This window comes from Peromyscus maniculatus, chromosome 9 (assembly GCF_049852395.1).
Source record: "Peromyscus maniculatus bairdii isolate BWxNUB_F1_BW_parent chromosome 9, HU_Pman_BW_mat_3.1, whole genome shotgun sequence".
In the NCBI taxonomy this organism is placed as follows: Eukaryota; Metazoa; Chordata; class Mammalia; order Rodentia; family Cricetidae; genus Peromyscus; species Peromyscus maniculatus.
Genome location: NC_134860.1, coordinates 66,035,347 through 66,050,911, shown reverse-complemented (window position 1 = coordinate 66,050,911; position 15,565 = coordinate 66,035,347). Strand labels below are relative to the sequence as shown.

Sequence of the window (15,565 nt, the reverse complement as noted above, 5' to 3'; positions counted from 1 at the left end):
TTGTGTGTGTATACATGCATGCACATGCATACTGCCATGCATACATAGAGATCAGAGGAACTTATCCAAGTCTTCTTTTGTTATGTGTGTTGTGGGGATCAAATCCAGGAGCCATCTCGTCAGTCTCCAGTTAGACTGGTCTCATTGGAGGCAGTAGAACCACTGTGACAGTCACTTTTATAGTGTCTGGAGAGCCTGGAGTCATCCTAATAAAGTACCATCCTGGTGGAGATTCCAGGACAAAGGCATAGGAAGTGACACTCTCCATAGACCGCACGTCCACAGAGACGTACACAGAATGTGCATGTGACGTACAGGGAAGCCCGTGTTCACAGGAATTTGATAGTTAATTGTCTTTGTCGAGTGCACGCATTTCTGAGAACATGGCTGTCTTTGTTTTTCTCTATTTCCTGTGACTTCATGCTCATGTTGGCCTTAAAACAAAACCCAAAAGACCACACTGGAGGGGTTGATGGTGTAGAGCATGTGCCTAGCATGTGGGAAGCCGTGGCTTCAGTCCCTAGCACCAAATATCAAAAAATAAAAAATTTTAAAAGAGTTAGAAATGGGGAGTGGGTAGGCTGAGGAGATGGCTAAGCAGTTAGGAGCACTTGCTGCTTTTGTGGAGAACCCAGGTTCAATTCCCAGTACCTACATGGCAACTCATGACCATCTCTAACTCCATCTCTAGGAGATATGATGCATTCTTCTAGCCTCCATGGGCTCCTGCATGCATTTGGTACACATGAACTCAAGCAAGCAAGCAAGCAAGCAAGCAAGCAAGCGCGCACGCACGCACGCGCACACACACACACACACACACACACACACACACACACACACGAGAAATTGTTATATAATTCACTCACTGTTAAGGCTTAAGCGTCCATCGCAGCAGCCTTAGAGGGAGAGTCCCTCCCATCAATCCCCAGCACTGAAAAAAGAAAGAGTGTGGTCCGTGCTCACATCTGCCTTCGGTGGGAGTTTCTTAAACTATGAACTCCAGGGACAAGATTGAAGCTTCATGCTGAACGAAGTCCATGTGCTCTGCTGGCTGGGCTGGCTGCAGGGGGGTCGGAGACGTGTATGATTGCAGAGGGAGCCAGTGGGTCTGGGGGTAGCCATGCTCCGTGAGCCTATTTCTGTTCTTCTTCAGAGTGCAGGGAGGTGCTGCTTCCGCTACTGACAGACCAGCTCAGTGGCCAGCTGGACGATCACTCGAGCAAACCCGACCATGAGGCGAGCTCACAGCTTCTAAGCAACATACTAGAGGTGCTGGACAGGAAGGATGTGGTGAGTCCAGTCATCCTCTATGGCCCGAGGCTCTGCCGGTCCCTTTGCCCCCAACAGGAAACTCCGTGGCCTTCCTCCTCTCAGGCAATGCAGGAGCACTAAGGTGCTAGAGCAAGCTGTGTCCTTTTCAGAGTGGACTAAACACGCCGGACCTCACTTTAGGGTCCGATACAATCAAATAACTTAGTGGGGCATTTTCCTGGTTGGCTTACCACTGAGGTCATTGGCAGTGCTGTTATGGACTCTTTAAGTTGGTCAGGCATGGAGGTGCACACTTTAATCCCAGCACTCAAGAGGCAAAGGTAGGCAGCTCTCTGAGGTCGAGGCCAGATTGATCTACCTAGTGAGTTCCAGGCCAGACAGGGTTACTTTGGTAAGACTCCATCTCCAAACAAACAAACAAAGAGTCTTCTTCATGGGCTGGGAAGATGGCTCGGTGAGTCAAGAGCTTGCTATGTAAGCATGGGGACCTGAATTTAGGTTTCCCAGCACACAGGTAAAATCTGAACATGGTTGCACATACGTATGTGTGACCCCAGCACTGTCATGTACAGACAGGCAGGTATACCTCAGGGGCTCCCTAGTCAGCCAGTTTTGGCAAAAGAGTGATCTGTAAGCCCAGTGGGAGACCCTAACTTAGCAAAGAAGGCAGTGGGAAAGACAAAGGCAATGGTCTCCACACGCACAGGCACACCCCGCCCCCCACGTATGCACAGGTTGATACTTTTGGTGTTCTCTGTGACCACCCCACCCCCACCTCTTGAAAAAAAAAAAAAAAAAAACGGGAGCTGGCCCTGCCTGGATTTCCTGTGTGCTATGTTCAGGCCCCATTGGAGATGCTGGGAAACTTAACAGGGTGTGTTCTCTTGCGCACTGATGGTACTGAAGAAAAAGAATCTCACTCTAAATGGCAGGCTGTGTTCCCCGTGACGGTTGCAGGGGGCAGGGGTTCCCACAGGGCAGAGACCACATGTGCTTTTTGGCCTGTGATTCTTAGCAGTCTTTAGATTCAACTCTACCCAAGGACACAAAAGATACTCATGCTTTATCTCATGGCCAACTCGGTCTTCACTTGACTAGGTCATCCGTGGCTCGGTCGCCCACCTTATCCCAGCTTGTCAGTCCTGTGGGTGGTTTTGCATTTCTGCTATGCCAGCCTTGGCCCCAGAAGCATGTGAACATACTTTTGTTTTCTCTGATTAAGCCCTATGTTTGTCTTTTCCATGTCCTTGGGCCCCAGGAGTTCACATACTGTTTGTACAGTTCATTTGGTATTTATTCATGATAGATAATCCTTCCTCCTTTATCCTTGCACATACCTGCAGAAACCACATTGTAAAGTTGAAAACGGTTTTCCAGTAGTCCCGTGACCGGGAATTTGGTTCCTAACCAAGAACTTAGTAGCAGATAAAGAACATGTGACCAGTCATGTCGTATACATAGCGTTTTTTAAAAAGTGACTCTTACCGTGGCAGCTCATACAAGGCCTGCCCACAGGGTCAAGCCAGGCAGGGTCCTGGCACAGAGAGGGCTAAGTGGACTATGGGCTCCCACCCCTAACCAAGAAACTGGAATTGATACCATTGACAAAGTAAAAATGGATGCCCTGATGTCAACTACGGGAAGGGAAGGAATTAGAGCATGCACATGTATTCAGCGCTCTCTTGTGTTAGTACAGTTGAGTCCAATAAGAGCACTGCTACCTTCCTCCATTCACTGTGATGAAAACTAGAGATCAGGGAAGTGGTCCAATGGCTCAGAGTCACAAGTGACTGTTAGAACATTAAGTTCTAGAGGGATGATGCCTAGTCTTCTGTAACACACCATGGCGTTGGGAGCCTTAACAGAAGTTTAGTTCCTGGAAGTTCTAGAAGCTGAAAGTCTGAGGTCAGGGTGTCAGTGTGATTGAACTCTGCTGAGGACACTCCTCAAGGCTTGAGGATGGCCACCCTCTCCCTGTGTGCTGTTGTGGTCTCTAGTCCATGAATACATGAAACGATGGGCCGAGAGTATAAAGTAAATGTATACCCCCCCCCAAACCCAGAGTCTCTTCTAATAAGGGCACTAATTCTGTCAGATCAAGGCCCCACTCTCGTGACTTTAATGACCTCCCAGACGTCCTCTGATATTATAGGGTGTTAGGGCTTTAATACTTGTAATGAGAAGGAGTCACCAACATTTATTGCACAACAGACACCTGACCTTGAGTTTGTTTTGGGGGGCTTCTCTTTGTTTAGTTTTTGTTTTTTTGCCCCTCCACAGAAGCAGCATTTTCTTTCACTTCCCATGCATGTGCCTGACTGTCCAGGGTACCCCTCATCTGCTCTGCATCCTTAGCTGGGAATGAAGTCACAGCTGTGTTTCTCCTGCAGGGCCCCACTTCAGCACACGTACAGCTGATCATGGAGAGGCTGTTGAGAAGGATCAACCGGACTGTGATTGGGATGAGCCGACAGTCTCCTCACATTGTGAGTCTCCTGGTAGCCCACACTGCAGGCACAAGGTCTCACTCTGTTCCACCATTGGCTCAGCACTGAACCCATGTTACAGCCCCCCCCCCCAATACCATATCATAGTTCTGAGTTCTAAACATATCTCAGCTTCTACACAAGCTTTCTGCCCCAGGTTGGATTGGATTTCCTTCAGGAAAAGCAGCCACCAGGCCCTTTTAGTTCGACGGAAAAAAGCAGCCGTCATTAAGAATTTGTCATCAGTGCCAGGCAGTGGTGGCGCATGCCTTTAATTCCAGCACTTGGGAGGCAGAGCCAGGTGGATCTCTGTGAGTTTGAGGCCAACCTGGTCTACAAAGCGAGTTCCAGGACAGACTCCAAAGCTACAAGGAGAAGCCCTTTCTCAAACCCCCCCCCCAAAAAAAAAATTGTGATCAGTGTGTTTTCAGAAAGGCCGGTGCCCTATCCACTTTGCCTAAATAATTGTCAGTAAAGGGTAAAATTGAGGCCAGAATAATGATGAGAAGCTAAGTGGCGTCATGATTAAAGTGCAAAAACTTCTATCGATTACACCAAAAGCTGAGGTTAGATTTAATTAGAAGATTGTTCTGTGTGGTCCAAAGAAGGACCTAGAGAGCCGCAGTTTGGACTTTTGAATGCTTGACTGATTTAGACTAAATAGCAAGTAGCAGAGGCTGCTGGAGTGCTCCCAGTGAGCGCAAGCAAAGGGACCCTCCAATAGGAGACCCCCAACCATCTAGCCGCAATTAGCTGGTGAAATTGAGGCAGTCGGCCTGGAGCTCTCCAAGAGATTGAGCTTTCTCTCCATGGCTGAGCTCTTGGCTTCTCATTCCCTCTGCAGGTACTTCCTATAGCTGTTCTCAAGGGCACAACGTTCTCTTTAGAATTACATTCATTACATTCATTCATTCATTCATCCATCCATCCATCCATTCATTCATTCGTTTGTTTAGTGTGTGTGTGTGTGTGTGTGTGTGTGTGTGTGTATGTAAGAATGCATACGTGTGCCATGATGTGTGTATGGAGGTCAGAGAACAACTTTCAGGCATCATTTCTCTCCTTCCATGAAGTGGGTCCCGGGGATCGAACTGAGGCCATCAGGCTTGGCAGCAAGCACCTCTGCTTGCTGAGCCAGCCCAGCAGCCCAAGGACATAAGGTTTTCAACAACCTTTCCTGTGTGCTAGTTGTCTGTCCCCTGGCGCAGAGCTGGGGGTGTGGCCAGCCTGCCCCAGGTAAAGGGGTTTTTGGAGAACACTTGAAACTAACAGGCCGTCTAGGCAGTGAGGTGTGTTCATGAATACATCTCAGTGTCCAGAATGATGTTTGACTAGTCATACATAATTGTCACATTTAGCTGAAATGACCAGCATTTCTTTGAAACCCGGTAAAGTTGGGCGAGAAGCCAATGAACTAATGAGCTCTTTACTGACTAGGTGGTTTAGAAATAAGTGTGTTTGGTGGCCTTCCTGTCCAGTGGTACCAGAGGTTTAGATATTTAAAGGGAAATTCTCATCCACTGAGTCACACAAACATGAGCATGAAAATAAATGAGATGCATATAAATGAACATTCAAGTGTAAATCATAACCTGTCACATTGTAAAATAATAATTAAAATCAGATTAGACTCCTGCAATTGAATGTGTGTATATGTGTATGTCTCTGCATGTGTGTATTTTTACATGTGTGTGTGTGTGTGTGTATACATTTGTGTTTGTTTATATGTAGGTGTCTTTGTGTGTATCAATTCCTAAGTAAGACAGAACCAAAGAACTTACAGGTAGAATTTTAATGCTATGATAAGGCCCTTACCTTTCTGTAAAGAAACTGAAGATTTTCGAATTAATATAGTTTGAAAAGCAAATGAATAGTTTGGAAAAAAAATATTTGTCTTTCATTTGATGCTATACCTTCAAGATAAATGTCAAATGAAATGAAAAATTCTATGTGAAAAATTAAATGCTAGAGCAGCCTGAATAAAACATAAATGGATCTGTACCTGATCCTATAAGAAAAGGATTCTTGAGTTTCCAAATATTAAAAAAGAAGAAAAACTAGATTTTTTTTCCTGATTAAAAATGTAACCTCTATATTTGAAAATAGGTTTGTGAAGTCAAGGTCATACACCACATGTGGAAAGTCACTAATAGACTTAGTATATAAAGACTACTGTAAGCCAATAAGAAGACAATGTTTTAGTTAAATCAGTAAAGAATGTGAACACGTGGGATGGAGTGGAGCTCACCTGGGAGGATTCCTGCATGTGTTCATGTGGTCCTGGGTTTGATCCCCAGTACCCATTGAACCAAGCATGGCTATAAGCAACTGTAGCCCAGCACTGGGGAGGCGGGAAGGGGGAGCTAGAGTTCAAGATCATCCTCTGTTACATAGGGAATTCATTGGAGGTGAGCCTGGGCTACCAGCAACCCTTTCTCAAAAAACAACAATAAAAAAGACTACGAATGAAAAAACAAAAGGAAAATAAAATAGCCGAAACCATATGGACAGAATATTTAATTCAGAACAAAAGAAATGCAAATTAGACAAAAGTGAAATTAAATCCAAAATCCAGAGTAGGCAAGAGCCCAGAGACACAAATAGCGTTTGACTGTTGTGTAAATGTAGAGTATATAATGATTTGTAAAGTATGTCCAGAGCTTAATACAGTCAGTTTACATTGCCTTTTGGTTAGGAAAAATAGGCATTTTAAGTAAAGCATCTAAGATGGACATTCAGAGAGAGTGTACGGGTGGTGTCTCCTTCCCTCCTAAGCATGGCAGTATTTCATCATCTCTGTGTGTGCTAAATTCATTTAAATATGTGTGTCTTTTGTATTTACATGAGTACAGGGGGGCAGTACATTTTCCCCTCTGGCTAGAAAATAAGATCTGTGGAAAAACATGTGTAGCTGAGGGAAGAACACCCTGAGTATGCAGCTCGGACCTTGCAAGGAGGCATGACAGTCATTGTGGAGTCCTTTGTCTCCTTTCTTGGAGTAGGGTGCAGAGTCCCATGTGGTTCACAGATGTAACTGTCCAGAGGGATTTAGAATCAGAGCAATGGTATGCTAGGGTTCCTGTCCTCCTCACCCCATCCTCCTCCTCAGAATTGCTGCAGATTAAATATCCCTTGTCAGAAATAATTGGGACTAAGGGATTTCAAAATTTGGAGTTTTGGGTATTTTGGACTATTTGCATAGATTTTACGGATTGTGCATCTTCAACCCCTAAACCCCCAAACGTAAAATGCTCCAGAAATTAAAACTACCCCAACATTTCAGATGTCCCCTGACAGCTGCTCATCTGGCACCTGCTGTTTCTCTCCACTCTCCCCCGCCATCCCACTTCAGATTTGACCTATCTGTGTACGCCAGACATTGTCCCAAGAGCTCCTCAGCTCTGCCCCAACCATGGGCTCAGAACCCAAAAACTAGTTTATCTTAACTGGCAACCTAGTTGAGATCTTAATGCCCCTACACCTAGAGGAATCCAGAAGTCATGGCTGTTTGGCGGGATGCCTAGAGCTCCGGTTTCCTAACTCACACTAGGATGTGCTTGGAGCCAAATTGCAAAACACATACATGCCTTTAGACCTTTGGAAGTAGTGTTTCCAGTTCCAGGTGTCTTTGTAGAGTGCAATGGGTAGAAAACCCCCAATCTATGATGCCCAAAGTCTGTCTTCATCAGGAGCCTTGACTCAGTTTCTCTCCTTGCAGGGCAGCTTCGTGGCTTGCATGATCGCCATCTTACGACAGATGGAGGACAGCCACTACAGCCACTACATCAGCACCTTCAAAACCAGACACGACATCATTGTAAGTCATCTGCTCTGGGCCTCGGCAATGCTAAAGTGGATGGTTTTTTTTGTTTGTTTGTTTGTTTTTGTTTTTTGTTTTGTTTTGTTTTTTAAGACAATTCTTGTCTAGTAGCCCAGACCAGCCTCAAACTCATGATCTTCCCGCCTCATCTCCTGAGCACCGCTAGAGCCCTCTGAAACTTTCTTACATTTAATTACCAGTAACTCAGGCTGAGCATCATGAGTTCAAGGCTCCCTTCCTGACCACTACAGTGTGAATAGCTGTCCATGGAGGGCACAAGAGGGAGTTGATGCTTACTTCAACTTGATAGAATTTAAACAAGAGTTCCACAGCCGTACTAAATGACCATCACGTGTGGACTTAGTGTGGGCCCTTCTTCTGAAACACTTAGGACATCTTTTTGCTCTAAAAAGTTTGTATCTCATTTAAGAGGAGGTGTTGGTTCCTGGTACCATGCATGGAATCTCCGAGGCTGAGTGTACTGGTTCCTCAGAGTGTGGTTAGCCGTCTCTTTCAGGAGGAAGTAAGCAGAGCTTGCCCCTCTGCCCCTCACAGCGTTTGGAAGTGATTTCCTGTTGCTTTAAAAAGAAAAGTTGTTTCCATAGTTTCTATAAGCATGCATCTAAGGTCTCCAGGGAGACCTTAGTGGAATTAATCTGTTGGTAAAGACATTCTCTGATGTGGGCTAGGCATGGGCTGGATTAGCAAAGTGATGCTCTGATGGTTCCAGCCACCCATGTGTAGCTCACTCTTCCTTATGCTCTAGATCAGAGGTTCTCAACCTGTAGATCGTGACCCCCTTTGTGGCTCACATACCAGATATCCTGTGTATCAGATATTTATATTACAATTCATTACAGTAGCAAAATTACAGTTATGAAGTAGAAATGAAATAATTTCATGGTTGGGGGGGCACCACAACATGAGGAGCTGTATTAAAGGGTCGCAGCACTAGGAAGGTTGAGAACCACTGGTCTGGATTTTTCTGCTTTCCACCCTCACCATATTGAGCATGTGTGACTGGCATGCCAAGATGGATACAGTTCTTCACACACACACACACCCCATCCTCCTTTCTGCAGTGTCCACATGGTATAGATAAAAGAAGAAAATGGGAGGAATTTATCATTGTTAGCCCAACACCGGCCTTCATAGTGTTGGTCCACGTGGCTTAAGCGGAGAGCTCAAGTTGAAGCAGCGTGGTTCAGGAGTCAGCCATATGTGGCTGTGTCTACAGTGACCCGATGCAAGAGAATGCAGTCCGAGGACGGGGGTGGTATAGGCCGCTGAAGCAGCTATGTGCTGTCCTTTAGGGCAGATGGTGTAGCAGATAACACATGTTCGAACTGTGACCATTCTGATGAGCTCTTCTGTGAAATTTGAAACAAGCTACTTAATCTTGCTGAGCTGGTTACCTCATCCATAAGATCCTGTCTACATGGAGGATTAATGTGAGCACTGACTGAATCCATGCATGGAAATGCCTCACCTTGTACTGTGCTTGGGGTCAAAGCCTATGAAGAGTAACTATTTGTGAGTTTTTTGTTTGGTTGGTTGGTTTTTTCGAGACAGGGTTTCTCTGTGTAGCTTTGCACCTTTCTTGGAACTCACTTTGGAGACCAGGCTGGCCTCGAACTCACAGAGATCCACCTGCCTCGGTCTCCCGAGTGGGACTAACAGTGTGGGCCACCACTGCCCAGCTAAGAGTAACTATTTGTAACAATAGTTTCATTCTTGTGGTGTAGCTAGAATTTTCCTGCCTTGCCCACAGTCAGGACAAATCTCTATCACCCGCCAGTCCCACAGCTCCTCAGACCTGACCAAGTAAACACAGAGACTCATATTGCTTACAAACTGTATGGCCGTGGCAGGCTTCTTGCTACCTGTTCTTATAGCTTAAATTAATCCATTTCCATAAATCTGTACCCTGCCACGTGGCTTCCCATGCTGCTTGTCATGGTGGCAGCTGGCATTGTCTCCTTCCGCCTTCCTGTTCTTTCTTTTCTCCTTTCTATTAGTCCCGCCTATACTTCCTGCCTGGCCACTGACCAATCTGTTTTATTTATTGACCAATCAGAGCAATTTGACATACAGACCATTCCACAGCATTGCGGGCTGTATGAACATACCCTAGTGATTTTTTTTTTCTTTTTCTTTTGTTTGTAATTTCCTTTGGAAAGCAGGTGAAGTAGGGACATTCTGAGTTCACAGGCAGACTGTTTGGATCCACAGTTCAAGGTTATCCTGTGCTACATAGCCTGGTTCAATATCAGTCTGGGTTACATGAGTCTCTGTCTCAAAATTGATGATATATATATATGTATATATACATATACATATACATGTGTGTGTGTGTGTGTGTGTGTGTAGAGAGAGAGAGATAAATGATAGGTAAGTAGGTAGGTAGATAAACTGATAGACAGATGCCAGGGGTGGTACCCTGTCCCTCCGTGTTCCTAGCACTATACCATGTCCCTTTTCTCATGGGACTGTATGCACAGAGTCTGAGAAGCAAACAACTAGACTTTTCTTTTCAGCAATCCCAGTGGAAAAAGTCTAAATTTAACTAAGCAGTAAAAATGGCTTCAAAACCTTTTAGGTTTTGTTTTTTTAGCCTGCCTGTTCTATTTCTGAGTTGCTTTTTGCTCACATCCTCTGGACGAGCCTCACCATTTCTGCTGCCCTTGCTCTGTACATGCATGTTATTCCTCACTGCGGTTCTCACAAGCCACGTGGATGCAGCCTTTCTGCAAGATTCTAGCCGTCCTGTTTGTGTGGCACATTTCCTCTGTCCTAACTAGTCAGGAAGAGTTGAACCGAGAGCTGTAAAAACTTGATGACTTGGGGCTGGAGAGATGGCAATGACTGGTCTTACAGCAGACCCAGGTTTGATTTCCAGCATCCACAGGGCAGCACACAACTATCTCTAAGTCGAGTTCTAAGGGATCTGACACCAGCTTTTGGCCTTCATGGATACCAGGCAAACATGTGATATACAGATAATACATGCATGGAAAACATCCGTCCATATGAAATAAAAAGGGTTTTATTAAAACTATGGTTAACTACTTTTTAAGTTTAAGAGATCTATTCAGACAGCACACAGCAGAGGACCAAATGGATGAGGATTGTAAACGTGGGGTCAGTGTCTCCCACTGATGCTTTCTGTGGCCATTTAGTTTTTCTCAGCCTTGTGAAACCATTTGTAAAATAAGAATAACATTGTATCCCTGTTTTTCTTACAGACTCCTGCTATGAAACAAATAAACAAAAAAATCAAATCATAGGCCAGGGGTGCTGTTGACCACCAGTCATCACAATACTTGGGAGACTGAGGCAGGAGGCCGCTTTAGATTACATTTTGTCTCATGATACAAAAACAGAAGCTAAATCAAATTGCCCAACAGTTATGTATTAGAATGCATTGCCCATAGCAACTTTACGGGGAAGGCCACAACTATGAGACCATCAACATGTTTTCTGTCCACTTGCTGAAAGAAAGACCATGATGAGCCTGTTTTCCAAACCATTCCTCCACTGTTCTCCACAGGACTTCCTCATGGAAACCTTCATTATGTTTAAGGATCTGATTGGAAAGAATGTGTATGCCAAAGACTGGATGGTCATGAATATGACGCAGAGCAGGTGAGAGAGCCCATGGCCATTCTGGAGGCATTTGACCTTGAATGTACTGGTCTGCTGTACATACTCCAAGGGTTGTTCTGCTTCAAGCCTGTAAGCCGGCATCTGCCCAGCTTCCTGACCCTGATGTGTGTGCTTGGAAACTCCCTTTCACTGGGCTACCGATTTCTCCTTATTTGCTGTCTCTGCTGGCCTGGGTTGGTGTCCTCACCATCCTCATGTTAATCCCCAATGGCCAACAGCTCTGCCTGCCCTCTCAGTGGCTTCATGTGAACCCCTCATCCTGGTGTTCAAGGTCATCCTAGTGTTCAAGGTCCTGCCTGCCTTTCCAGCCACATCCTCCATGAGCACGTGACTTGTACGCCAACCAGACTTCTGGTTCCTGAACGTGTTCTCTGCCTCACACCTCTGCTCTGCATGTCATGCCTTGTCCACTGTCTCTGGAAGTCAGCCACTCTTCTGTTCACGTGGTCCTTCTGAAACATCACCTCCACTGGAAACCTCTGTCCCCAGCTGTCACTGCTCTAGAGGCTGTGGACCTAGGAGAATGGAGCCTATAAGTGAGGCAGACTAAAGTCTCATGCCATTTTTTTTTTTTCAGAGCCTCAGACAGTTTATACTCTGAGAGTTAAGAAAGGTCCCATGGATAAAGTTTTCATGAGTTCAAGGTGTATACCATCACAAAGACAAGCCACATGTGGCAAAATCGTATTTTTCCACAGAGACATATAAACAAATAACAATAGCCAGTTGTAATGAATAATCTGAAATAAACTCATTCCTATCAGCTACACCTGGGAGGAGCATGAAAACACGTTCCACGAAAACAGTTCTTCAAAACATGTGTTTTGAAGAAACTGAGGTCACAAGACCCCTGTCTTGTTTTCTTGTAGTGTTCTCACAAGCACTCAGAATTCTCCTCACACGACTCCGTTCCTGGACTGGACTCCATTCCAGTACCCAGTCTTTCAGAAATGTCCATTGATCTTTTCTTCCTTCTGGTTTCCGGTATCTCTTTGAAACTCTAGCATAGAATTCTTTTTCATGTTCTCTGTTGGAACACAGCTAGAGGTCTTAAGAAGGGTACCCAGTACTGTGCTGGAATCTTCTTAGACCAGGAGTCAGGTTTTGAGCCTGGCACCTGTGTCAGCACCTTAGAATTGCTACCTAGCAACAGATGCTTGTCAGATAGACATGAGATGAACTGAATATATATATATATACGTATACATATATATATATTTGTATTACAGTATATTATAGCTTTAGAATGTTGCTAATGAGCCACATAAGCCATATCAATATAAGCATCGTCAACTCTCCATGATCCTGATAGAAAGTCCCTTCCCAATTAGATAACAGATTTGAGGACAATTTCGTGAGAATGTGACCTTACCTGTGAAGGTAAGTGTCATAGCAGGGTATAAACCACCTGCTCTGGTGGCAAAGAGCCTGGACTTGCAGTCTCTCCTCCATCCTCAGTTAGCTTATGCTATAACCCCCATGCTCTTACAGGCTTGTTTTGGAGAGACTGAGTTTGTCTGCCTCTTTCTGTAGAGTGTGCTCTGTGGATGGCCTCTAAGGACACCGTTAGGTTATACTGACTTTCGCAGCCAAGCCCCGGAATATTGGTTCTGTGGCCAGAGTAGGTAGGGAAACCTCTCCAGAGGTACAGGGTTGCCTTCTTCATCTGTTCTTTCCTCCCCAGAGTTTTCCTCCGGGCCATCAATCAGTTTGCTGAAGTTCTCACAAAAAGCTTCATGGACCAGGCAAGCTTCGAGCTCCAGGTAGGCCCCCCATCCATCTGGAAGGCCTTTGGTCATAGCAAGAGGCTGTGCCGGCAGAAAAAGTGGCATTTCAGATTTCATCCCTGTCAGAAAGGGTTTTCAGGGGTCTGCCAGTTTCCCAAAGCACACATTACAAAAACAATAAAATGGTTTGGTTTTCATTGCACAAAAAAAAGTAACACACATAAAAGGAAGTGTGAGCAATACTGTCATAGAAAGTATAGCTAACTGAAAATACAGATGCAGTGTGGTCTCGGATCCTCAGAGATTCAGTCCGGGAGCACGCGTGGAAGCCTGAATCTTCAGGGCTGAGCCCTCTCCTTACTGTGTTCCGATGCATGCAGACCTAGGGGATGTTTAATTTATGCCTCTGCCCCATCGTATGAGATTAACACCAACAATGAACAGCAAAATAGAGCAATTACTGCAGGACACTTCGAGTTCATGTGAACGAGGAGTGAAATGTTGATGGTTTCGGGACCACAGAAGACCAAGGGTCCCGAAACTCCAGGAAGCAAAGCTGTGGATCAGGGGGCTGCTCTCACCCTCGCCTTCAGGGTCAAGGTTTTGTGCTGATTCTGTCCACACAGGCCTGAATGTGCACATAAGCAGGTTCATAGGCACACTGTGACTGGTGCGTGAATCCCTGCAAAGCAGGTAATGGGTGTGGTGGTGCACACCTTCATCTCCAGCTCTCAGAAGGCAGAGGCAGATGGGTCTCTGTGAGTCCAAGACCAGCATGGTCTACTTAGTGAGTTCCAGGTCAGCCAGGGCTATAACGAGACCCTATCTGCAGAAATAAAAACAAACCCAGGTATCTGGTAGCTTCGTCTTCATTTAGTTCTTCATGTGACACATATTTGTGTGTGCACCCAAACTGGGTACAGCAGTATCCCAGTCCCTGCTGAAAGTACATCATGGCCCAGCTGTTTAGGGGGGTTAAGTTCAGGAAACATTTTCTTGGTGATATCCTTTTCTTGTCACGTGCTTTTTTGTTTTTCATCTTGACCTCTAAGCGGGAGAGTCATAACCAGAGGAGGATGTGTAGCATTGTGTGTGTGTGTAACTTGTACAATAATATACAAACCAAAATATAGATGAACCCTGTAATTCTTTAATGATCCATTTGTCTACTTTCTTTACTTTTTCCACAATTTAAGACTTTTTTTTCCAATGATGTTAAACATTTTCACAATATTTTTAATGGCTGAATATGGTCCATTACACCTCTGGCCTGTGATACAGGAACTAAGTTCTTCTTAGGGAGTTCCGATTGTTTCTATTTTCTGTTACATTGAATAGCTGTGAGGACCTCCTTTGGTTGAAATGTTTTTAACTAGCCACAGTTACTTTGTTAGGAAAAAAAATCAGGAAAGTATTTACTAGTTCAAAAGTCTGGCAGAGCTGGAGGGCTTTTGATACATATTGCCAAGCCACCTGCTATAAATAGGTACATTTCTTGGCAGAACTTCTCCCATGCCCCCAGGGTAAAGAAAAATGTAAAGTTTGGCTTGTTTTTTTTAAAGGTTAATATTAAGCCTCAAGACTTTTAGTGGTGAATAATTGAAACCCCAGAAGGAACAAGAAGTCCTGTGGGTTTTGTTTGGGTTTTTCACAGCGCGACTCTCCCACATGTGGGTGTTTTATCTGGATCCTCACGGGTGTTATTTTCTTTTTTGTCCTGCCCACCTGATGCATCCTGCAAAGCTCTGGAACAATTACTTCCATTTGGCTGTAGCTTTTCTCACCCATGAGTCCCTCCAGCTCGAGACTTTCTCAGAAGCCAAGCGCAACAAAATTGTGAAAAAGTAAGTGTCCTTTAAAGATTTGGTGACCATGGGGAAGGTGATCCGTGTGTTTATGTTCAACAATATTATGTTGTCATAGAAATGACAGGGACTTGCCCATGTTGGTGATGTGGATTTTATGTGTTATCACTCACCTGACTTGAAATTCCTCCAGATTCATATTGTTTTTATTAATGTATTTCAATCCCCTCCTCAGTCACCCCATGCTATTGCTGGAGTCTGTGCCTGGTGAGGTACCCTTGCTGGGGATCTCCTGCCTGTGCCTGGTGAGGTACCCTTGCTGGGGATCTCCTGCCACCTGCTGTCAGTTTACCAAAATTGCAGGCATAGTGCCTCCTTACTCTTTGCAAAGCAGAAATAGGAAAACCCAAATATAACCTAAAACTATCCTCTAGATTCATGGCTTGGAATTCAAAATGCAATTATATTCAGGAATGACAAGAAGTTTGGTCACACATTTCATGGCATTCTGTCAGGTCTGAGAGTTCGTTGAGAACCTGGAAGCTCAAAGGCTGTCATTGGAAAGTAGTCTGAATTTATTTATTGAAATTTTAGCCCATTTTCTATTTGCTGTGATATGTGGGAAACTAGGCAAATTATTTAACATTCCTCAGCCTGTGGTTTCTCCCTACCAAGACTGATAACTGAGGATTAAGATTGGGAGACTCTAATTTTAAAAGATACAATGTATGGCCTGTTTTGTAGATTTCCCTAATGGGTAAGTAATGAGAGATGCTTATTTTTAAG

General features: G+C 44.7%; 1 protein-coding gene across 1 annotated transcript in view; it reads left to right on the top strand.

Annotated features, from left to right (window-relative positions):
- The window catches only part of Dock5 (dedicator of cytokinesis 5), a 191,216-nt gene that overhangs the window by 135,993 nt on the left and 39,658 nt on the right, over positions 1–15,565 (top strand). Inside the window, exons 26-31 of the mRNA XM_006992034.4 lie at positions 1,157–1,293; positions 3,666–3,761; positions 7,480–7,578; positions 11,132–11,226; positions 12,932–13,010; positions 14,718–14,818. Coding sequence (XP_006992096.1) covers positions 1,157–1,293; positions 3,666–3,761; positions 7,480–7,578; positions 11,132–11,226; positions 12,932–13,010; positions 14,718–14,818 — 607 coding nt within the window. The remainder of the gene's footprint in view (positions 1–1,156; positions 1,294–3,665; positions 3,762–7,479; positions 7,579–11,131; positions 11,227–12,931; positions 13,011–14,717; positions 14,819–15,565) is intronic.